Genomic DNA, 24320 nt, shown 5'->3' with positions numbered 1-24320 from the left:
CCTACCTCGGGGTGCAGCCCCGGACTGGTATAAATACAAGTATCAACGCCGTGGCTCTACTTCGTCCCTGCCCGGCTTCCCGGGCCGGTGTCGGCGGAGGGCTCCCAGCTCCGTGACTTGTTCCGAGAGGGCAGAGGGGGTGAGCGCACCGAGGTGCCGGGCTGAGCCCCGGAGGCGGCGGGGGCCCGGCACGCTGAGAAGCGAGGAGCGCCGGCGCCGGTCCCGGCTGGGCCAGCCGGACACGGGACCCCGAGAACGTGCACGCGCCGCCAAGGCGCTGCGCCCCACAGGCGTCCGCGGCTGCAGGAGGGGCGTTTGCCCCCCACCTGAGGTGAGCAGCGGGGAGGGCTCCGGGGTCCCCGGCCGCGCGTCCGCGGAGAGCCGCGGGGGCCGGCTGCCGCCGACACTCCCAGACTCGCCGAGAAAAACCCGTTACCTGCGCCCTGGGGTCTGGCGGCGCCTCGTTCAGTCTCTTCCAGCGCGTCCCGCCCTCCGCTTTGCTCGGCTCCCTCCCGTCCCCTCCTCCTCTGGGGCCCTTCTGGCCGCACTTCCTCTGCTCCCAGCGACTCCCTTGGGATTGAACGGACCTGCCCGGGCGTCCGGATCTAAAGTCCCATTTCTCGGATGGAGGTACTGAGGTCCCCAGAGAAGCGACTCCTGCTTTCCTCCCCCCACCCCTTGCCCTTGCCCGTCCCACTTCTCTCCGCTTCCCCTGGTCTCATCCCGCTGGCCGTCCCCCGCCCCCGCGCCGCCCGGTCCCATCTCCTCCCGCGGTGGCAGCCGCGGCCGAGGCGGGGGGAGCTCGGGCTTCTTCTCTTTCTCTGGTAAACACACCCGCCAGCCGGCCCATCAGCGGCCACTGCCCTTATAAAGTCAGCGGGCGCCGGACTTCCTGCCGGAGCCGAGCCCCCTCCCGGGGCAGGAGCCGGAGGGCGGTTTCCGAGGCGCGAAGCGTGGGGCTCCGCGCCCTGAGTGAGTGAGGGGCGCCCCGGGGCGCCCCAGGGCGCCAAGGGCGCAGTTGGGCCCGCCCTGGGTCTCGGTCCACGTGGCAGCTGTTGGCTTGGACTGAGAGCGTGTAGGGACGCGGATCGCCTGGTGCGGGGTAGGGGAGGGCTAGCTGTCGCCCAGTCCCAGAGGAGAGGCGCGGTCTTATAGGGGCAACAGGAAGAGGGGTGTCTTAGGCCAGAGGCAGATTTCCCCTTCCTCCTTCCGCTGCTTCTGGGGGGTCCTTCCTAGCGCGGGAGGCCGGATACTGGTCACTGGCGGCTTCAGAGTGCGCTCTGCCTCTCGCTGACCTTTGGGGACTTGGGATAGTGAGGGCTTGGCCCCTGGGAGCGGGGCTCTGAGCGTTCTGTCCTGGGTGGAAGAGCCTGGCAGCGCGCCAGGAAGCTGTTGCGCGCAGACAGGACCTTTCTTGTTTCCGATAGTGGCCTGGCGGGAGCTCAGGGCTGCGCGCGCCCCTGGCACCGCCAGCGCGCCCAGAGCCAGCTCGGCTGTCCCTTCTGAGAAGCTCAGGGATCTATGTGGCCACCCTGAAGGTCCCCTCGTGGGCTGGCTCGAGGGGTTTCAAGAGCCACCACGATGGAGGACCTTACCCAGGGGCCGCTGGGGGGCCCTCCATTCTGCGCTCTGTTCCTGTGCAGGCTCTTGGCCAGCATGGCCCCCACGCTGCAGCAGGCGTACCGGAGGCGCTGGTGGATGGCCTGCACGGCTGTGCTGGAGAATCTCTTCTTCTCTGCCGTACTCCTGGGCTGGGGCTCCCTGCTGATCATGCTCAAGAACGAGGGATTTTATTCCAGCCTGTGCGAAGGTATGCCCAAGAAGGGGCCGGTGGGGCTGGGAGAGGAGCGGCAGAGGGGGGATGGTGGACACTGGGGAAGGACAGGTGGCTGAGTGGACAGAAAGCAGGGCTCCTTAAACTGGACCACTGGACACAAGTTGGACTGGCTGCTTCCTGAACCTGTTCAAACTTCATCTAGAGAATGGGCGGCTGTCTGCCCACTCTGCCTGGTTCATCTAGTTCAGTTTTCACTGAATGCCCCGTACCCTGCTGGGCATGCAGCTCCTGGGCTGACGGGCAGAGTCCTAGGTCGTCAGCAGCCTCAGGTCTAGAGCAAGATGGAGACTTGTAGAAGGGGAAGTGCTGCAGCTGACTGGTGAGGGACTTCTGACTATTGCAGGCTAAACAGGCACAGCAGAGCCGACAAAGTGGGTTGACCTTAAAGGACCTGCACTCCTTTTTCAGGACCTTTGAGCCCCCAGGTCTTCAAATCACCCATGTGTACCAAGTTAAGACGAGCCGTATTTCCTCTAGGCAAGGCATTGTGGATAGTTCCTATTTTCCATTTCAATAACCTTGACTTGGTGTGACTAGAAGGTAGGAATTCTAGCATTCCATTTCTTTTTTTTTTTTAAGATTTTATTAATTTATTTTTAGAGAGGGAAGGGAGGGAGATAGAGAGAGAGAGAAACATCAACGTGCAGTTGCTGGGGGTCATGGCCCGCAACCCAGGCATGTACCCTGACAGGGAATTGAACCTGCGACACTTTGGTTCACAGCCCATGCTCAATCCACTGAGCTACACTAGCCAGGGTGCATTCCATTTCTAAGAAAACAGCTGGAAGGGCATTTTCCTTTTCTGAGAAGGAGGGCTGTGCCCTGCAAGGTCAACCGAAGGACCTGGATGGACCTGGAGTTCGGCCCTTCCCCTCGTTCTCTTCCTCCAGGCTCCACATTGTGAAACAGGCTCTTGGAGGAAGACCAGCTTGGGTTTGAATTCCAGCTTCTACCACTTTACCATCTGGGTGACATCAGTGAGTGTCTTACAACACTGAGGTTCAATGGCCTGGTCTGAAAAACGGGAAGAATCATGTTTATCCCATGGGAGTGCTGTGAGAGCCAGTGGTGCTTGATAAATGTTTGTGTCTTCTTGGCTTTACTCGGTCCCTCAATTCAGCTCCTTCTGGGCACCAGCCTTGACTGTGGGAGAGGGCTGAGGTCTTGGGGTGGCGCTGGGGAGGTCTTGGTCTCTGCTCTGGGCAGCCCAGGCTCTACCAGGGGCTGTTTCCCCCCTGCCGTGGTTATCTGTAAGGAAGCAGCAGGTGGCATGGAGGCGTGGCGCCAGTTGCACAGTGTTGGGGCTGGAAGAGTAGAGACTAGAGCTGGCACCTGGCATGGGAAGGCAAGCTGGGCCAGTGGGAGCAGGTCTGGGATGAAGTGATGGGCGTTCCAGCGTAGCTGAGAGAACCAGGCAGAAAGCTAGAAGGGCTTGGCAGAGCCCCATTGGCAAATGGAGGTGGGGGAGCCCAGGTCCCCTTGGAGTTGTTTACCGTGGACACCGGAGAGGACTTGTCCTTGTGGCCTTGGTGCCGCCACTGCCAACCTAGCAGCTTCTTCCTGCCTTCGCCACCTTTTTTTTATAAATCAACTATATTGAAGATGACGTCGCATCACACATTTTGATGAGGTTTGACACACTCGTGCACCTCAGGAGCCATCACCATAATCGATACTTAAAACAGACCCATCACCCCCCAAACTCCTGCTTCTCTTTTGCTGCCCATCCTCCCACCTAAGTTTTTAAAAAATATGGACGAGAGCTTGAGTAAGATATAAGTCATACACCTTACAGTTTATGCACTTAAACTATACAACTTAATAATAGTTACGGGGATATGAAGTACAGCACAGGGAATATAAGCAATAATATTGTAATAACCATGTATGGTGCCACAGAGGTACTAGACTGATCAGGTGGTCCCTTCATAAGGTATAGAAATGTCTAATCACTATATTGTGCACCTGAAATGAGTATAATATTGTTTGCCAACCCTAATGAAAAATTGAAAAATAAAACTATTAAAAATAAAGAAATCATCTTTGAAGAAATAGTTGCAGTTGAATACATATACTTAATGCCTGCCAAGGAAAACAACAACCAAAAATAAAGTGTACGACGTAATGGCCTGTGGTCTATTTGGAGTCGTGCAACCATCATCACAGCCAAGTTGAGCACATTTTCTTTACCCCAAAGGCAACCCTGTGCCCATTAGCAGGACCCACTCTCCTCACGCCCCTCTACTCCCAAGCACTAGACAACCACTGGTCTACCTTCTGTCATAGGTCTGCCTGTTCCGAGCATTCCCTATAAATGGCCTCTTACAGTATGTGGTCTTCGGTGGTAGGCTTGTTTCACTTGGCGAGATGTTTTCGAGCTTTGTCTCTAATTGTAGCACATGCCGTACTCGGTTTCTTCCCATGGCGACTAACACTCCGTTGTATGGATCTGCCACGCCTTCCTCATCCTTATCCATTCCTCGGCTGGTGGCCTTGTGGGTTGTTTCCGCCTTTCGGCTTTTAGGAATAGTGCGCCTATTTGTGTACAAGTTTTTGTTTGAACATATGCTTTCCTTCCCCTTAGGTGTATGCCTAGGAGTGGAATCGCTGGGCCATTGGGAAGCTCTTTGTTTAACCCTTTGAGGAATGGCTAGGCTGTTTTTCGAAGTGGCTGCAAGAGCTTATCTCCCCAACCAGTGGTGTATGAGGGTTTCAGTTCTCCACATCCTCACCACTTGCCATTACTCATCTTTTTTTATTGTCTCCCTTCTAGTGGACATGAAGCGTTACTGTTTGTGGTTTTGGCCTGCGTTTCCCTGATGGCAAGTGGTGTTGGGGATCTTTTCGTGTGCTTCTTGGTCATGGGCAGATCTTCTTTGGAGAAACATCTATTCAGATCCTTTGCCCATTTGTAATCACATCATTTGCCTTCTTATTATTGAGTTGGAAGAGTTCTTTATATTCCAGATACAAGTCCTCTGTAAGATAGTGATTTGCAAAATTTTTCTCCCACTGTGTGTCATCCTCACACTTTCATGGTGTCCTTTGGAGCACACCAGTTTTCAATATTGGTGAAGTCCAATCTGTGTCGTTTTTCTTTTGCCATTTGTGTTCTGGTGTCATGTTTAAGAAACCATCGCCTGATCGGAGGTCACAAAGACTTACGCCTGTGTTTGCTCCGAGGAGTTTTATAGTTTCAGCACTTACCTTTAGATCTGTGGCCCAATCAGAGTTAAGTTTTGTATGTGGTGCGAGGTGTCCACCTGGTGTGTTGAGTTGCCCAGAGTGAGTGTGCATCTGAGCCTGGGTATTTGGGGTCACTGGAGGTGACCAAAGTGAACTCTCCTCTTAGTCTCAGAACTTACTTGTCTACTCTCTGATGGCCCGGCACATGTCTCTCTGCCCTCACCTGTCTCTCATTCAAGGGTCTCCCACCTCAGTCCTTGAGACATCATACTGGGGGTGCTGTATCCTATTTGGCCTTAGACCTGCTGCCCTATGAAAAATGCCTATTTTCTGCTCCTTGAAGCCACATTCACTGTGGTCTGAGCCTCTCTCTCTACAGAGTCCTGAGAACATGGAATCAGCCCAGGAATCCGTGTCCCCATGGTGTGTGGAAATAGGCAGCGGCTTCACTTCCAACTCTGCTCTGGGCTGGTTGGCTGATGGGAGCCAGTTACTTAACTTCTTAACACCTCAGCCACTCTAAGCCACCAACACTCCTTATTCCAGGGCTGTTGTGAGAATGAAATGAGAGCAGGATCGCAAAATTCAAGACAACCGGTGGGGGGTTGTTATTCTGTTCTGGACCCTGCTTTGCCAGCATTTGCTGTGTGACCTTAGGCAAGTCACCTACCCTCTCTGGATCTTTAAGTCTATACAATGATGTGAGCACCGGATGATGTCATTTAACTGACAGTGGTCCCCAACCTTTTTGGCACCAGGGACCGGTTTCGTGGAAGACAGTTTTCCCATGGGGGGAGGTCAGGGGGATGGTTTCAGGAAGATCCAAGGGCGGTACATTCACACTCACCCCCTGCTGTGCGGCCCGGGTCCTGATGGGCCCAGACCAGTACCGGTTGGGGACCCCTGCTTTAACAAACGTGGAGCTCACTACTGAGCTCTTCATTAGCGTCGGCTTTGGCATTCCCTGGCTACACCCTCCGTCTTCTCGGTGCTTTCTGCTGTCCCTGTGTCGAGGTGTACCCTGTGGTTGACCCACCTGTAGGGGTGTCACAGCCAAAGAGGATTTTGTTGCTCAGAATTTAGGCAGCAGCAGTTCAGTTATGGCTACTTTGTGTCCGGCCTAAGTGCCCAGAGAAGAGAACAACGGCTAAAGTTCATCAAGCAATTACTATTTGCTAGTTAGATCGTCCTCACAACAAATCTGTGATGTAAGTGTATGGTGTGATGTGCTATTAATCCCTTGATGGGAGAGAAAACTGAAGCTCAGAGATGCTAAGGAACTTGCCTGAGGTCACACAGCTAATAAATACGAAGCCGAGTGAGGATTCAGTCCTAGCTCTGACTCCGGAACCTTTGCCCTAGACATCTGTCCCTGACCAACTTCAGTTTCGCGTCCTCCTGCAGGAGTCCAGATGTAGACAAGACAAGACGGCCCGTTAGAGCCCGGTCCTGTAGGCGTCTTGGAGAAAGTGTCTGTCAGCTGCAGGAAGGTGAAGCAGCAGAGTGGGAAGGGCTCGCTGCCTGGGAGACGAAGAAAACGGGATCATTTTCTGGGTGTTTGTGTGCTCGGCAGTCCTCAGAGCCAGCCTCGCAAGGGGCCGCCGCCATTATCCGCCTTTCCCGGGTGAGGTGCCAGGGCCTCTGGGTTCTGGCAGCACAGCTAGTGGAGCCCGGATCGAGCTCTGCTCTTGACTCCAGAGGCAGAATGCTTAACCTTGACCCCGTTTTTCCAGTGTTTCTCAGACCTAGTCATCTGTAGCTCACCATCATGGTTTTACTAGTTCTGTGTGCCAGAGGTGCTGTTATTTACTAAATACTTTCTTTTAAATCAACCCACTTAAAAAAGTAACTGGCCTTATTTTAAAGTGTACTGTCCTTGGAATCTTGGGTTTGGTGTTACTTACACATGTACACACATGTATTGCACACACATGTTTCTAATACATGCATGTGCATACATGTTTCTGACAGACATTTATATACATATGGATATATAGATTTGTGTGTGTATCACATATGTGTTTTGGTACCTGTTTAAATAGCTTCCATGTGCCTCCTAAACCCACTGTGAGCACCCCGCCTGCTACGCACACCACACTTGGGGAGACACTGTTTTCCCTGGCTCCTGAGCCCAACTTCATTACTGACTTAGTGGGTATGTTTTTCCTGTCCCACTCCCCATGCCTCACTTGACTTGTCTGGAAAAGTGGGCAGCTGGGTTACACTTCAAAGACCTCTCCTGTCATCTTGCCACGGATAGAGGTCTACGAGGTCTTTGCATCCTGACCTGCTTCCCGCTTGCTTCAGAAGTCTGGCTCTCTCCAACCACGCAGAGTGATCAGGTCTCAGGTCGCTAGAGTGAACTAGCTCGTATTAGTCAAACTCACAAGAGGCTGATCGATAAAGCAGAGAAACGAATGCATTAATTGACCTGGAGCTATTAGCAGCGCATGAGGCTGGAACTCAGCACCAGGGGAAGAATGCCCGCACTTGGCAGCAGGTGCTTGGGCTGGGGCAACTGACTAAGCTGCCCTCTTCAGGACACGGAGGCCCTGCAGTGCAACGGGAAATCGTTGGCTATGGGGGTTGTCTTCACTTTCAAGCTGAGCCTGCCTGTAAGCAGCTGCGAGGCTGGAAGTTGCTTTGCTTCTCAGGCCCTCATCATCTATAAAATGGGGTTCATATACTCACGTTTTTATGGTTGTTGTAAGGATTAAATGAAATACTATGTGAGCCCTGGCTGGTGTGGCTCAGTGGATCGAGCGCTGGCCTGTGAACTGAAGAGTCACTAGTTCAATTCCCAGTGAGGGCACATGACTGGGTTGTGGGCTAGGTCCCCAGTTGGAGGCTCATGAGACAACCACACATTGATGTTTCTCTCCCTCTCTTTCCCTCTTTACAAAAAAAATAAAGTCTTAAAAAAATACCACGTGAAAAAGTCTGGCACAAAGTTGGTGTTGATTAATTTAGAGCTAGTGGGACTGTTTGTGGGAGAAAGTGCCTTTTCATTGTCAAAGACTCAGGAGCGGGGACAGTGTCAAGTGCCACCAGAGGCCAGCCAGTTAATAATTGGCAAATCAGGGCAGGTGTGAGATGGCTAATACTGAGAGCTAACAGTGAGGTGAGGACCTGGGTGACTTAGAGAGGGCAAGGGCTTGGGGCTGAGTGGACCTGGGCAGGGGGCAGCCTCCACTCGGCCCCAGCAGTGGCCAGGTCTTCTGACTTCTTACAGAGAAGCCAGAATTTTGGGTTTTTATGTGACAACTCCTGATGTTAAACTGGCACTCACTTTCCCAGCCAAGCGGAACATGTGTGTGGGCCATTGCTGGTCCCCTGTCGGCAGTCTCTAGCCTAAATTACCGTTGCATTTCTTCCTGCTTTACCCACTGCCCCAGCAGAGTGCCTGTCGGTCGTACAGCTGTCCCACCAGTGAGTGCAGACTGAACAAATGGTTGCTGACGAAGCTGGTGGAGAAATGAACAGTGATTGTAAAAATCACTAAACTATGGTGTCACCCTGAACCCCAAAAGCTGTGTGGTCTAAACCCCCAACTGGCTCCCCCAGGGGCCTGAGCACCAGCTTCCTCAGCAGCGGGTACCTACCGATGGGAAACTAACTCCCCGAGGCCCAAGGTGCTTCCTCGCCTGGTTGGCCAGCACTCATGATCTGAAAATTCGTGACATGCTTCCTTACACTAACGCTCAGATCACCTCACCCTTCTGCCACCTGCAAGCCCTTCGGATATCTGAAGTCAGGGGTCCTTGTCACCACTGAGAGCAGGTACTCCCCCCACCCCTGCCCCCTGCGTCCAGGCACTACTATCACATCCCCCTGTCTCAGCACCTGTCACTCTTTGAATCAGCATCTTCTTGTTCATTATCTAATAGAAGCCCCATGAGAGCTGAGAACTTCCTGTCTTATTCACTGTGGGGCCCACCTACAGAAGAGGCTGACCACATCGTGACTCTCCCGGGGGTGGGGGGGCATCGTTTCCCTTTCATCAGCTATTTCAGGAGCATCTTCTGTGGGCCCGGCCCTGTGCGTAGGTCTCCGTTCACCTTCTCCAGCTGAGTCTCCTGAGGAGCCTGTGGGCTAGGCATTCGCTGCCCCCTTCTACAGGCAAGGGACCTGAGAGGCTCAAAGACAGGCCGTTACTTGTCTAAGGCTGCACAGCTAAGCAAGGATGGTGGTGGGAATCCAGGCCCTGGTCTGCCTGCCTTCCAGGTGCACCTTGAGTTTGCCCTTGGCAATGATGCCTAAGTAACAAACAGGCAAGGGAGCTGCCACCTCATGGCTCACTGAGCACTGAATGTAGTTAAATCACCCACCTTCCCCCACCACAAGCATTACAAGCCTTTTCTCATAACTTGTCACAACTCCAAGCTGGCTGTTTATCTGGGGGGACAAGTCCTTCGGGTGAACTCCTAAAGGGTGTGGGGAGGGCAGTGCCATGGTCCTCGTTTTGCACCTCAGTTTTATCATCTGGAGAATGGAGATACTTTATTTGCTGACTCGTGGGGGCTGTATTGGGTTCATTCAGTGGCTGCTGAGAACAATGCCTAGAACATAGTTAAGTGTTCTGTAAATATTGGCTATTTTTATCAGAATGTTATTTATGGGGAAAGCTTCCTCTGAGTTTTAAGTGAATTCTTGTTACATCAACTAAGCATCACTTACTGACTTTGTCCCCCAGATTCGGGGGTGCCTCCTGTTGGGGGTCTGCACACCCTAAGCTGGGACATTGAGTGGATCTTATGACTTGGTAAAATAACGTGATGTCTATGATCGTGTTTGAACTAGTCGAGGCCTCCGATTAGGTGTGTGACTCCCTTTGGGTGAGGTACTAGTTGCTGCCATTTGTGGAGTCCCTTCCCCAGCAGCATGGACATGACTCTAGGCCGCCCAAGGTCGCCTGGCTGGCAGTAAACCAGAGGCATGGGACTTGAGCACAGGGCCCCTGGCCCCAGGCTGCTCTCCCCTGTGCCCAGCTGCTCCTGCTGGTATGTGCTGAGCCCTCCCTCCCTTCCTCCTCCTCAGCTGAGAACACCACTAACACCACTCAAGGTGCACAGCTCCAGAAGCCCAGCTGTGACGATCAGGAAGAGATGCTCAACCTGGGCTTCACCATCGGCTCCTTCGTGCTCAGCGCCACCACCCTGCCGCTGGGGATCGTCATGGACCGCTTTGGCCCCAGGCCCACCCGCCTGCTTGGCAGGTGAGGTGGTCGGGCCAGGCCTCGGGGAGCTGGAGGGGCAGGGGCTGGTGCTGCAGCGGGAGAGGAGGCTCAGAGTATTCCCGATCACCGGCCCCGCCTTCCCCTGTCAATTTCCACAGCGCCTGCTTTGCTGCATCCTGCACCCTCATGGCCCTGGCCTCTTGGGACACCGAAGGTGAGAGGTCTAGCCTCTTGTGCCCCCACGAGAAAGAATGAGTGGGATGGAGGTGGACGTTTACCCCAGCTTCTGCCCTTGGCCTCCCACAGCTCCCAGATGCCCTCATTCACCCCTTTCCCCTTCCCAGTTCTGTCTCCATTGATATTCCTGGCGCTGTCCCTGAACGGCTTTGGTGGCATCTGCCTAACGTTCTCTTCACTCACGGTGAGTATGATAGGCTCTGGCTTGGCAGCAGGGCACCCAGGGGAGGGTGGGGGTAGGAGTGAGTGAAGGTGACAGTGGATAGTGGCCAGTGGACGTGTGTGTGACGGTCTATTGAGCTCTGTTCTAGGCACCCTGCCTGCAGCCCAAAGGGAACTGAACTTCCTCAGCTTCCTGGAACTTGCATGGCGGGGGGGGGGTGGGATGGGGACACAGGCAACCCCCAAACAAGAAAACGAATACGTTTTGTCTGTAGTCGAAAGTGCTGGAAAGTAAAACGAGGTAATGTGATAGTGACAAGGGGAGGGACAGCTTGGGACAGCGGGTGTTTGCCTCATCGTGTACTCGGGGCCTGTCCTTGGGACGGCGTGTGAGAAGGCACAGGTATTCGCGCGCGTGTTTGACTGAAGTGTAGGAAACTGCCGGCACTTGACCGCATTCGACCTACAAAAACGGCCCCGTCACGTGGCTCGACCTCTTACACGTGTGTGTGAGTTTTGCTTGTGTTACTTTAAGTGTATATGTTTGTGTATGTGGGTGAGCGAGCATAAGGGTTCAAGGCTTATGAGTGCGTGGCGAGGGGAGCGGTTTCTGGCAGCAGCTGGCTGTTTATCTCCGTATGAGAGCGGCCTGACCACCAAACTGGGTGTTTTTGGCTGAATTTCCCCTCAGCCCGGGACATTTCACAATTCTCTAAGGAAGCAAATCTCTTCCGCCCCGCTCCCCTTCGTACCCTTTCTCCACTCTGTGCATCTTGGCTCAGGGCCCTAAATCCCTTTTCTGCCGCCCTGCGCAGCACGGCCGTAGCGGGGATCCTAACCTTGGACCCAGCCCTGGCTCTCCAGCGGGGCTGGCTTTCGGGTGCTCTGCCTGCGGACCTCCCAGGACCTCCCAGCGCTCCTCCCCCGGCCCGGCCACCCGTAATCTCCAGCCAATGGCAGGCTCGCCCTCGGCCGGCGCCGGCACCCCCCCCCCCCCCCCCCCCCCCCCGGGCCTCCGCCTGAGCTCGGATCCGGCCAGGACGGATCCCAGCCAGGACATCTAGTGCTGCCCAGCCTGTCGGGACAGCTGGGGTTAGCGGGGCTGGCCTTGGGCCGTGCTGGGTGGAGACTGTGCCCTGGGACCCTTGGGTTTGGGGGCGGCGCCACGGGCCTGGCCGGTCCTGGTCCTGGCACTTTCCCTGGTGGCCTTGGCAGTATGCCTTGCTGATACAGGTAGGTGCCAGGGAGTAGGGGTCGGCCTGGCCCCACACCCTTCTCATAGCTACTTGGAGGTTGGTGGGGGACTCCATTCTCTGTGTGTATCCACCTTCCTTTCTGGAGCTATTTGAGGTTGCCTTCTGGGCTTTGGTTTTCCCCTCTGTTGAGAGGGTTTAAGCCTTTAAGGCCCTTCCCAGCTGTGGGATCTATTGACCTGGGGAGGGTGGTGGGGCCAGAGTGGGGTGTGACTTTGCTTTCCCCGGCCCTGGGGGCCTGGCTCAGGCCAGGGAGCAGAACAGGCAGTCAGTTAATGCCCTACTGGTAGGAGTTCTGTGACGCAGACACCTGGCTGCCATGGTCCCACCCTCACCTCCCGAGCCCTTCCCGTGACTGGTCCTGGCTCAGCAGAAACTGTGGACTCAGGCCTTCGGGGCCACTGGCAAGGTTGAGGAGCACCATCTCATTACGGAGCCAGCCAGCCGTGGTCACAGCCTTGGGGTCTGGAATGAACAAAACTAGAATGGCCAGACAGGAAAATGTCATTAACGTGCTCTGTGAACTTGAGTAGATTCCTTTTCCTCTCTGGACTTCAGTTTTCTCATCTGTCAAATGAGTTGCATTAAATCATTGTCTCTTTCTTTCCTTTTAAAAAAATTTGGTGTTGCTCAGTGGATTGAGCGCTGGCCTGAGAACCAAAAAGTCGATGGTTTGATTCCTGGTGGGGGCACATTCCTGGGTTGCTGGGCAGGTCCCAGTTGCAGGTGTGGGAGAGGCGACCGATCCATGTAGCTTTTGCACATTGCTCTTTCTCTCTCTCTCACTCCCTGTCCCTCTCTTTAAAAGTAAATAAAATCTTTAAAATTTTTTTTCCAATAACAGTTGACATAACAAATTATTTTCCAATTACAGTGGACATATTACATTAGTTTCAGATGTACACCATAGTGATTTGACATTTATATAACTTAGGAAGTAGATTAGTATTTCTTTTTTATTTTATTTACTTTTATTTTTTATTTTTTAAAAAGATTTTATTGCCCTGGCTGGCATAGCTCAGTGGATTGAGCGCGGGTTGCGAACCAAAGTGTCGCAGGTTCGATTCCCAGCCAGGGTCCATGACTGGGTTGCAGGCCATAACCCCCAGCAACTGCACATTGATGTTTCTCTCTCTAACTCCCTCCCTTCCCTCTCTAAAAAATAAATAAAATTTTTAAAAATTAAAAAAAAAATAGATTTTATTTGTTTTAGAGAGGGGAAGGGAGGGAGAAAGAGAGGGAGAGAAACATTGATCGGTTGCCTCTTGCATGCCTCACAACTGGTGACCTGGCCCACAGTCCAGGCATGTACCCTGACTGGGAATCGAACCGGTGACCCTTGGGTTCACAGGCCAGCACTCACCAGCCATATCAGCCAGGGCATGAAGTAGATCAGTGTTTCTTAAACATTCATTTTATGGGTTAAGAGGCATCACAGGATAAAGGGGCTCCATAAGGAACTAACTTGGGAAACCCTGGGGTTAAACAAATTGACCGTATTTCTCTTGAGGGTGCTTTTGGGAGAATTTTAGATGCTGAAGTGCCTTGGGAGCCTGTGGGAGAGGGTCGGAGCAGTCTCCAACATCGACTTGCCTTAGAACTTCTGTGTGGCGTCTCGTGGGGCTGGTGTTCTTGGAGCTCGCTGTGAGGACGCTGGGCTGCATGCTTCCACATTTCTCAGGTGGGGCTGGGAGAGGGGAGGCCTGTGCGGCTGTCAGGGTCCCCCCACTCACTGGGCACTGTCCTTCTCCCTCAGCTGCCCAACATGTTTGGGAACCTGCGCTCCACCATCATGGCCCTCATGATCGGCTCCTACGCCTCTTCGGCCATCACATTCCCAGGAATCAAGGTTTGGAACTGCCTGGGGGGACGGTGAGGTCACTGTTTTCTTTTTGTCTTTACACAAGAATTGGGTGGGGCTGGGTACATAGTGGCTAGTGTCTGGTGACCCAGTTCCTATCAGTCAGAGGTCAGTTCCCTCCACCTCTGGGAAAAGCACAGAGGCATAGTGGGAAGAGTTCAGGCACTGTTGCCCACTAGAGGGTCTGATTTCTCTTCTCTCCTCTTTTCCATTACCATTGTCCCAGCCCAGGCCCTCACCCTCTCCCTGGGCCAGTGTAGGCTTTCTCAGCGGGTCCTCTTGCCTGTGATTGTTTCCCTCTACCATCTGCCATTCACATGACCTACAGAATGATCTTTGATGGAGAACTCACTCACACACCCACTTGCTTTGCCTGCAGAATCAAGTCCAACCTGTTCACATGCGTTCAAAGCTCTTGGTTCTCTGCCCTCCCCCAATCTTTCCAGCCACATCTCCTCCCCCTGCCCTGGAGAGGCTGGCTGACTTGGAGGCAAGGTCAGAAAGCTAATCTATGCCAGGCCAGATCCTAGACAGGTCAGCAAGGTGGACCTAGAGTCAGAAGGCCTGAGTTCTGGTTCTGGGCAAGCTTGAGGCCTCGTTTCTTTCTCCGATATCAAATGGTAACAAAGCACCCTTTCCAATGGGCCACAGTATGCCCCTCAGAATGTGCCTTAGGCAGTTAATTTGTTAGTTTAGAAGGCACTTGCCCAGTGTCCCCAAAGGAGTTTGAAAGTGTCCATTGGTGAGGCGGCTGCCAGTTGGTCAGGCAGCAGCAGGCAGGGAAGGTGGTGGCTCTCCCTTCTGTTCAGCTGAGGCAGTGGGGCCTGAGGAGCCAGATCTTATCTCCACTCCTTTGGGATTCCGCCCTTTGAAGTCCTGTCCTGTCCTCGGTGAAGAAAGAGCTCCCTGGTGGAGGAGGACCGGAGCAGCAGCTGCAGCTTTCCTGGGCAGCAGTGGAGCCTGAGGGTGGGGAGGGCAGAGGCGCACAATTCCAGGCAGAGGGTGGCTGGTGGGACGAGAGGAGTGACACCATCCCACACACCTGGCTTCCCCAGCAGAGGGGCTGACACATTGGCACAGAATCCCAGTCAATTCAAGACCTGCTTGTCCTGGGTTAGGAGGCCTTGGGCAGGGCCCTCGCACACTCCCCCTCCCCCTGGGAAAGGTGAGATAAGGTTTATCAGCTTGGGTTTACCTTTCCCCCAGGGAACAGGCCAGGAAGGGGCAGGATAAACCTGGCTGGGCCTTGTAAACCTAGAAGCTCACTTCTCCTTTTTTTGGTACCTGCAAAATGACACGACAGTTTTGTGTAAAACAAACATGTATGGAGTCATTGGCAAAGTGTGTCTCTTTTTAAGATAATAATTGAGATTTCAAAGACATTCTGGGCTGTGGGCAGCAGCTTCAGCACCTTGTGGGAACTACTGCCCCCCACTCTAGGGTGGAGCAGTGTGAAAGGGATGGAGGGCTGCCTCTCTTCTAGGCCTCTCAACTTCTAGGCTTGGCTTCCTCATCTTCAAAGTGGACGCTGGGAATGGGGTAGAAGAGACCTTCTCTGAGGCCTCTGAGCCTGGAAGAGGGGGGTCTGGGGCCCGGCGGCCTCCCCATGAGTCTGCCCCCTCCTCCCACAGCTGCTCTGTAATGCTGGTGTGTTCTTTGTGGTCATCATGTTCACCTGGTCGGGCCTGGCCTGCCTCATCTTTCTGAACTGTGCCCTCAACTGGCCCGCCGAGTCCTTTCCCGCTCCTGAGGAAGGCAGCTACACGTGAGTGGCTCTGTGGGGGCGCTGGGTGGAGGGGGGACCTCCCGCCTACAGAGGGGGAGGCCAGGGGTGTGGTGGTGCGATGGATAGAGTGAGCTCTGGAGTCAGAGAGACCTGGGTTTGCAAATGACCTGAGCTGTCCAAGCTCCGCTTTCTCATCCTTACCGTGGGCCTGAGTCTGCACACCAAGTGTTTGGAATAGACCTGGTGCATAACAGGCAGTCAAAACATGGTGACTGTTGTTATTATTATTAATTATTATTATTATTATTATTATTATTATCCTTTCTTGGTTTGGAGGACGGGATCAGAGTAGGGGGGACCCCAGCAATAGCCATGAAGGCCCAGGAGGGGACACAAAAGAAATATACCACCCTTTGTGTGTAGCCTGAATGCCAGCTTTTCCCAGCTCCCTGTCAGTTCACCAGGGTGTGTGTGTGTGTGTGTGTGTGTGTGTGTGTGTGTGTGGTGCTCCACAACCAAGCACATAGGTGCCCACCAAACAGCTGGTATATACTGAGTGCCTCCTAAGTCAGCCATTGTGCTTAGCTCATACCATTCTCCTATAGCCCTTAACTCCATCAATAACAAAGGTGTAGGGACCAAAATGACTTTCCCAAGGTCATACCTTTGAAAGGCGGGTGGGGTTGTGAACCAGGCTTTCTGACTCCAGTTTGAATTCTTAATGCAGCCTCCATGGCAACAGCCCCAGTGGAAAACGACTCTTCTAATCTTCATTTCCTGGGTGCTATGCTGGTCCCTGGGCCAGGCTCTGAGGGACTCGGAAGTGAGCCCTGCACTGTGGAGCTCATCCAGGGGCATGTTAGTGCTGGGCACCCCAAGGATGACTGGGGCAGCCCCTGGAGGCAGGGTGTTGGGGGTGGGCTCTGCAGGGCTGGTTCCTATTTGCTCCGGCCTGGCTGCCGGCAGGAAGAAGATTAAGCTTACCGGGCTGGCCCTGGATCACAAGGTGACAGGTGACCGCTTCTACACCCATGTGACCATCGTGGGCCAGCGGCTGAGCCAGAGGAGTCCCAGCGTGGAGGGGGATGACATCTCCTCTCAGGACGCTCCTGGCAGCTCAGAAAACCCTGATGAGAGTGAGTGTCTGCTCAAGGTGCCAGCCTGGGGGGGCTGGGGAAGGCGGGTCCACGTGCTCAGCGAGCACTCGCCCCCAAGGGCCCATCTCTCCCCTCGTCAATTTTCACGACACCCCATGATGCAGGCGGGCAGTCCCCACTTACAGAATGGGAAAGAGCAGGAATTAGAGCTCAGAGAATTCTGTCAAGTTCAGATTTGGGGGTACTCAACTGGATTCCTGGGGGTGGAGAGGGAATAGGGCAGAGTCTCCAGGCCTGTAAGGCAACTGGTTTCATCAGGGTTCCCTGCAACCTCTGAACCTCTTGCATCAGGTGAGCTGGGTCCTCCAACACCTGGCTGGCCGACGCCCCCTGCTGGCTTCAGGAGGAGTCTCAACCCGCCTTCTGCCTGGGCTACTTCCCAAGGTGTCAGTTCAGATTAGCGGCAGGGTCACTGGCCTTGGAGTCAGGAGACAGGGGTTTGAGTCCCGCTCCCCACTTACACGCCTGACTTGGGTTAGATCACTTAGCCCTGCTCTCGTTTTCCTGTCTCTCAAACCAGCACTGGTAACACCCATCTCTCAGGGAAGCTGAAGTTAGTTGTGAGGATTGAATGGAGCCATGGATGCAGAAGCCCTTTGTAAAATGCAGAACACTGCAGTTATCAGGGTGGAATCCCCATTGCTGGTTCTCCCATGGCCGAGTTTTGGGCGTGAGCTGAGTCTGGCTGGCCCGCAGCTCCTGGCCCCGTGAGCTCAGTGGACTTCCTGAGCTGTAGTCTCCTCATCTATAGTATGTGGCAAAGATAGGGCTGTTGTCCAGTTGGATTAAATAGGGTAATATGTGCTGAGTGTGCAGCACGTAGTAGCTGTTTAATAAAAAGCAGCTAGAGTTGTTATTACCACACCAAGCATATGGTTTTACATCCAGAGATCACCTAAAAATGTTCTGTTGAGATAGTTATGGAGCTGGGCAAGAACTTAGAAGCCAGAGGGCCTGAACCCTTGTTTTTGAAGAAACCAGTTTCTCTCCAAAGTCACATAGTGTCAGAGCCTTCACTGGACCTGCATGGGTTGGGACATTCAGAGGGAAATGGAAGATCTGGGGCTCAGGGGCGCCCCCTGCTGTCTCCCCAGAGTCTGTCCCCTTCTGCAAGAGTCTCTGCTCCCCCATCTTCCTGTGGAGCCTCCTCACCATGGGCATAACCCAGCTGCGGGTCATCTTTTACATGGCTGCGATGAACAAGATGCTGGAGTTCCTTGTGACCGGTGGCCAGGAGCATGGTGAGGTGCTGCTGAGCCCACTGGGGGGCACAGGAGGGTCCCCCTGGTTGAGCTCCTCTTACCCGGCTTCTCTTCCTGCTACCCCCAACAGAGACAGCCGACCTGAAACAAAGGGCAGAAGAGACAGGTAGGGGGGCGAAAGCCGGGACCCTGGCCTGCACCCACACCCCTACTGCCCACTTGGCAGGGAGCCTGGACCTACCCCGTCACCCCGGGCATTTGGGAGATCTAAGATTGTGGGGTCCTAGGGAGGCCATGTGGGCAGTCCCTCTTCTCACCTGGGCTGCTGGCGTCCCTCCTGCCCGCTCCTGACCCCGCTGCCTTCCCGCCCTGCCAGTTGAGTTCTACTCCTCCATCTTCGGGGCCATGCAGCTGCTGTGTCTTCTCACCTGCCCTCTCATCGGCTACATCATGGACTGGCGGATCAAGGACTGCGTGGACACCCCCGCTGAGGGCCTTGCCCTCGGAGACGCCAGGTCAGCCGCACTGCGAAGGGGACAGCAAGTAGACAGACGGTGCTTTTCATTCTCCACGTGCTTTCACACCCAGCGTCTTCTGTCATTCCCCCAAGAGCCCTGAGAAAGCCAGGTACCTCCCTAACTTTACAGTAGAGGAAACTGAGGCCAAAGCAGGGACACGGCCTGCTTGGTCAGTGCAGCTGCTGACTGCACGAGGCACTGTCTTACTTAGTCCTGCAGCAGCTCTGAGGTAGGAACATCACCCTCATTTCACAGGTGAGGAAGCTGAGACACAGAAAGGTTCAGCAGCTTACCCAGGGCCACACAGCTTTTAGTAGCGGGCAACCTATGCTACAAAGACGGGTTGTATTAGTTACCTATTGCTGGATAACGGGTTACCTCCAAACCTGGCATCTTTAAACAAGAAACGTTTATCTCATAGAGTTTCTGGGAGTCAGGAATCTAGGAATGACGTAGCCGAGCGGTTCTCAGAGTCTCTCTGAGTCTGTTCGGGCTGCCATCACGAAGTCCCACAGGCTAGGCGGCTTATGAAAAACAAATTTCGTTTGTACAGTGCTGGAGGCTGGAAGCCCGAGGTCAGGGTGTCAGCATGGTTGAGCGAGGCCCCTCTTCTGGGTTGCGGATTTCCTGCTGTGCCCTTGCACAGCAGAAGACAGCTAGGAAGCCCTGTGGGGTCCCTTTCCTAAGGGCACCAATCCTATGATGAGGTCTCTGCTCTCGTGACTTAATCAGCTCCCAGGGGCCCCACCTCCTAATATGGTCACGCTGGGCACTATGATTTCAATGTGTGAATTTTAGGGGGAAAACAAACATTCAGGCTCATAAGCTTGCAAGCAAGCTGTCCGCCAGGCCCGCGATCGTCTGAAGGGTTTACTGGGGCTGGAGCGTTGGCTCCTACACTTACCCATGTGCTATTGGGCAGAGGGCTCCGTGTCCCTACCGGGGCTTCTCCGAAGCGCTGCCCACGACAGGGCCACTGGCTTCCCCAGGGCAAGGTCTGAGTGGGGGGAGACCAAGACAGAAGCTAGAGTGTCTTTCGTAATGTAATCTCAGAGGTGACCCGCCATCACTCCCGTCACATTCTAGTGGTCACACAGTCACTCGGGTGCAGTGTGGCAGGGCTCCATGGGATGTGAATACCAGGAAGCAGGGGTCACCCCAGGAGGCGGGGGTTTGGGGGACTGTTGTTGGCTGGAGACCACTGTTGGGTCTTGAACTGGGAACATCGGACTTCGGCATTCTTTGCGTTAAGCCAATAGTCCCCGTTTGTCCTTCGAGGCTGGGAGAAGGAGATGAGGAAGGAAGGTGTCTAAGGAGCAATCCAGTGGCCTCCCTCCCCACCAGCGGGGCCCTGGGGCTGGCACCGGCCCTCCTGCTCTGCCCTCTGCTCCTGGTAGCCGGGGTCCATTAGGAGGGCCCTTCTGTCTAGGCCCCATGCCAGCCCGCCCTCGTCCCAACCTACTGAGCCCTCCTGTGGGCCGGCTGGCCTTGGAGCCCCGACCCTGCAACAGAGCGGGGTTTGCTGGGCAGTCACACTTGTCCAGGCTGGTGGGCAGAGACGCTTTCCTGAAGAGAGATGGCGTGAGAGCTCTCCATTCTCCACGTTCCTTCCCATCCTTGAGTCTCAGACTTCAGTGTCTCTGGAGTCTCTGTCCAAATGCAGATTCCTGGGCCCCGCTCCTAAGAGTCTGAGGTCTGGGCCGGGGCCCTGGACCCTGTATTTCAGGAAGTCACCCGGTAATGTTGGTGTAGTTGGTGGGGGAGCCGCACTGTGAGAAACCAGGGCCGGAGCAGCAAAGGCACGGCAGAAGGGGGAGGGGCCGGGCTGAGCACCAGAGAGCTTCAGGGGAGGTAGAGGCAGCTGCAGTGGCCAGTGACACTCTGTCCTCATCAGGGACGGCGTTGCTACCAAGTCCGCCAGGCCGCGCTACCTCAAGATCCAGAAGCTCACCAACGCCATCAATGCCTTCACCCTGACCAACATTCTGCTTGTGGCTTTTGGCATCACCTGCCTGATCCACAACTTACACCTCCAGGTACCTCTGGCCGCTCTCCCCATTCTCCCTGCCTCCCAGGACTCCTCCAAAGGGACCGTTCTGGACTGTTCCCCTGGCCCCTGCCTTCCAGGAGATGAGGTTCTTGTGGTCCTCGGGGTCAATTTTCTGGGTGTTCCAGGGAGCGTCTCTAGGTGCTTGGGTTGTGGAGAAGGTCGGCAGGTGCAGGCGGGCCCGGTGAGGCTCCCTCCTCCCGTCACCCACCTGTCCTGCTTTCATCCTGCTCGTAACCTCTTCCCTCTCCCTTTCGGTTTCAGTTTGTGACCTTTGTCCTGCACACTGTGATCCGAGGTTTCTACCACTCAGCCTGTGGCGGCCTCTACGCTGCTGTGTGAGTCAGCCTGGGCTGGACTGCCTTCCTGAGCTTTCCCCTTATCCCCAGAGGATCCCAGAGCAGAGACAGAAGGGCCCTAGGCGTCTGCTAAGGCACCCCTCCCAGCCCTGGTAGGTGTGCATGTCCTCCCCAGCCTGCCTGGCACGGTGGCATCTCCGAGGATGAGATGGATGGAGCGGGTCGGTGGGGGTCTGAGGCTGTCTGGTCCACTGCCCGTTCGGAGCCCCTCTAATCATGACGGGGAGCTCACTGCCTCCGAGGAAGCCCACCCCGCTGCAGGACAAGCGCACCGTCAGAAGGTCTTCCCTCATAGGAAGCTGACATACTGGGCTTGACAACACCTGGGTCCTACGTCTTGTCTCTGGACTGGTTTCCCCAGGGGCCTCTATCTCAGCCCCGTAGAAACTCCCAGACCGCAGCCTCATTTGTCTTTTGCGTTTCCTGCTTCCCGTCGAGTGGCTCCCGGTTCCCCTCTCTCTCTTCTGATTCCCACTGCCAGGCACTGCCGAGGGGCCCCCATGCCTGTGCGATGCAGTGATGCAGGACGTTACAGCGGTGGTGGTGGCGGCAGGGTTGTGATCGTTACTGAGCCCGTATAGCCCCGGCAGGCGCACTGTGGGACGCTGGACCAGCACTCCCTGGTTGGAACCTCCCCACTGTCCGCCGCCTCAGCGCCGTGTCCTCCTTCCTTGTTTCAGGCCACAGCTGTGGGGTCGCTCTCGGGTCTTCACTTCCTCGCGCCCCACCTCCAGTCCAGCAGCCATCCTGCCCCTCCACGTCCAGTCCTGATGGTCCCCACCCCCAACCGCTGCCACTGCTGTCCTGGCTGCCCTCGGGCTATTTTTAACCCAAGAGCTGCAGACACCTGTTGGGACATAAGTCTCTTCATGGCACTCCATGGCTTCCCATCTTGCCTCACTAAGATAAAAAGCCAAAGGCTTTATTATGGCCTAAAAGGCCCCACAAGATCTGGCCCTGGGACCTCGCTGCCCTCCTCCTTCCCCTCCCCTGCTTGCTCACACACCCTCCCCCTACGGCCTCATAAACCCCAAGCATGTCCCCTCTTCCCAGAACATTCTTCCCCCAAGGCTCACAGCTGTCTCACTTTCTCCGGGTCTCTACCTAGCCGGCCTCTTCTCAGACTCATAGCCCCCAGCCATCCTGTCTACAACACAGCCCCCTCCACCCCTTCCCCTGCTTCCCTGCTTAACTGCTCTCCTTGGCTCGTATCACCGGCTAACACACTGTGCCGTATCTTGCTTTCTGGCTGACTACCCCCCGCCTCCACGGGAATCGGCTTGGTTCATGGCTGAATCCCCACACGCCTAGACTGGCAGCTGGCACATAGTAGGAGCTCAATAAATAGGTGTTAAAAGAATAATGAACATCTCAGTGAGGTTAGAGCTAGCCTTGTTTCCAGTGGAGGAAGTAAGGCTCAGAGAGCTTGAGTTACTGTTATCACATGGGCAGGAGGTGTCAGAGGCCAGTTTGGTGGCCCTGAAGTCATGGCATACACCCTCCAGGTCATGAACCAAAGAGCACACACAGAACCTGAACTCTGAGGCTCTCCCCTGCCTGGCAAGCAGAGGCCAGTGTCTGGGGAGGGGCACTGGGAGGGTGCCGGGCAGGAGAAGACCACACGCCCTTCACGCTTGGCCCCCTCTCCTTGACAGGTTCCCGTCCAGCCACTTTGGGACGCTGACAGGTCTGCAGTCCCTCATCAGTGCCCTGTTTGCCCTGCTCCAGCAGCTGCTCTTCGTGGCCATGGTGAAACCCTTGAAAGGGGACCCCTTCTGGGTGAGAACTGGGGGAGACATGGGGGAAACAGGAGCCCCCTTCCTGGGTGCAGCCCAGGAGTTGGGGGTGGTGGGCTTGTATGTGATAGAGTCCCCCCGCTCCTCTCACCTCAGCCAGGAGATGCCTTGGAAGTCTCTAGTCTGGGGGTTCCCTGAGCTGGCTGCCCGTCAGGACCCCTTGCAGAGAGTTAAGTTCCCCAGCGTATTGAATCAGAGGCTCTTGGACTGGGCCCAGGAGTCTGCTTTTAATAAGCTTCCGGGTGATGTATGAAATGGCCCAGCCCTGATCCAGTCCAGTTCCACCCAGTGTAGGGACCCTCTCCAGCACCCCGACAGCAGGGCCCCTCGAGACCTCTCAGTGACAGGTGCCACCCCTGCATGAGGCAGCCACTGTGGGGACTGTTGGAAAGGCTTTTCCTTGCATTGAACTGAGACCTGCCTCCTGCAAGCTGATCTCCCTGCCCCATGTGCCACAAGAACAAAGATAAAGTGACAGCTGCCATTTACGGCGGAGCACACTCTAGGTGCTCAGCACACCATGTGCTTTTTTTATTGCTTCATCTCTGCTGCAGCAGCGCCGAGAAGGAGGCACGTAAGGGTCGAGATGACTTGCCCAGAGTCAAATGCCCAGAGTAATGCAGAGTGGGACATGGATGGAGTCCTGGCCCACAGGAGGCCACAGTGCTGGGCCTCCCGAGCCTTCTGTCCTTCAGGCTGTGCACCCCAGCTCCTTGGGCTGCCTGGGAGCCTCTTACCACCCCAAATGATCTCACTGTTGTGTCCTCAGAGGTTCAGGAGCAGCCTGGCCAGGTGCTGCCCTTTCTCATGTCCACCTGGAGGGTGCCAGACCCTGTGGGCACTGGGGTTAGCCAGGATTCAAACCAGGCTCTGCTATGTTACAGGGCCGCTCAGCATTAAATGAGATACTACTGGAACAGTGACTAAACACAATAAGTGCTAACTATATTTGTCATCCTGGCCCAGGACCTGGATTGAAATGGCTGCCTTCTTCTCCCTTTATGGAGGCTGTGCTGGGTCCCTGAGGAAGGTGAGGGAGAATGAGGACCTCCTTGATGAGAACCTCCTTGACTCTGTCTCTCTCTTTGCCCTCAAGGTGAATCTGGGCCTCCTGCTCTTCTCACTCCTGGGATTCCTGCTACCTTCCTACCTCTTCTACTACCGTGCTCAGCTCCAGAGGGAGTACGCCACCGACTGGGAGGGCCCACAGAAGGCGCTGCGCAGCTCCGAGGTGACAGCATAGACCTCTGAGGCCAAGGGACCTGGGTGACGGGCCACCAAGGCCTGAGCAACCAAAGGGAATGCCTCGTACGGCTTTTCTACCTGTAATCCTCACAGAGCCAGGGGATGTGGATTTATAAATACCAAGAGAAGTTCTATTTTTGTAGGGACTTGCTAAAAGAAAAAAAAATCCCTAAAAAAATTCCCCCAAAGCAATGCACCCTTGACTGAAGACAGACAGCCCCTGTGCTAGAAGGATGGGGTGTCTTCCTCCTACACTGGAGGAGACCAGGGTGTGGAGCTGCCCTTTCTCTGGGCCTATAGCCTCCTGGTGCCTCCTGGGGCTTGTGGGATTAGCAAACAAGCCCTGCTTGTGCAAGGCTCAGAGCGTGCATGCAAGTGTGTGCAGTTGTGTGTGTGTGTAGGAACCAACCTTTCCCTAGAGGAAAGGGGCCTGAGGTGCTGGCTGAGGGATGGGGTGGGGTAGGGGGGAGTAAGCCCCTTTCAGGGGTTGGAGGGCAGGTTCCCTCCCTGGTGCTGCTTCTTGCAGATCTCAGAGGAAATAAAAAGGGAAGTGAGAGA

General features: G+C 55.0%; 1 protein-coding gene across 8 annotated transcripts; it reads left to right on the top strand.

The window, feature by feature from the left end:
* The first annotated feature begins 23 nt into the window (after positions 1–23).
* On the top strand, positions 24–24320 carry SLC43A1 (solute carrier family 43 member 1). 8 transcript variants are annotated; one of them, XM_045858293.1, is made up of 16 exons: positions 24–331; positions 470–630; positions 1644–1810; positions 10061–10238; positions 10358–10413; positions 10544–10620; positions 13608–13700; positions 15344–15477; positions 16405–16574; positions 17690–17836; positions 17928–17963; positions 18174–18312; positions 20210–20351; positions 20627–20700; positions 22377–22500; positions 23614–24320. In XM_045858293.1, the coding sequence occupies exons 3-16, from the start codon at positions 1657–1659 to the stop codon at positions 23758–23760; spliced, it is 1671 nt and encodes a 556-aa protein (XP_045714249.1). In that variant the 5' UTR covers positions 24–331; positions 470–630; positions 1644–1656; the 3' UTR covers positions 23761–24320. The 8 variants fall into 8 exon arrangements, 7 of the variants coding, with proteins under 7 accessions (XP_045714249.1, XP_045714244.1, XP_045714245.1 ...); XM_045858288.1 differs by lacking the exon at positions 470–630 and having other exon boundaries at positions 200–331; XM_045858289.1 differs by lacking the exons at positions 24–331; positions 470–630 and adding an exon at positions 788–972.

The sequence above is a fragment of the Phyllostomus hastatus genome, unplaced genomic scaffold (assembly GCF_019186645.2).
Source record: "Phyllostomus hastatus isolate PE091 unplaced genomic scaffold, TTU_PhHast_1.1 phas_scaffold_177, whole genome shotgun sequence".
Lineage (NCBI taxonomy): Eukaryota > Metazoa > Chordata > Mammalia > Chiroptera > Phyllostomidae > Phyllostomus > Phyllostomus hastatus.
This window is presented reverse-complemented; position numbering and strand designations above follow the sequence as displayed.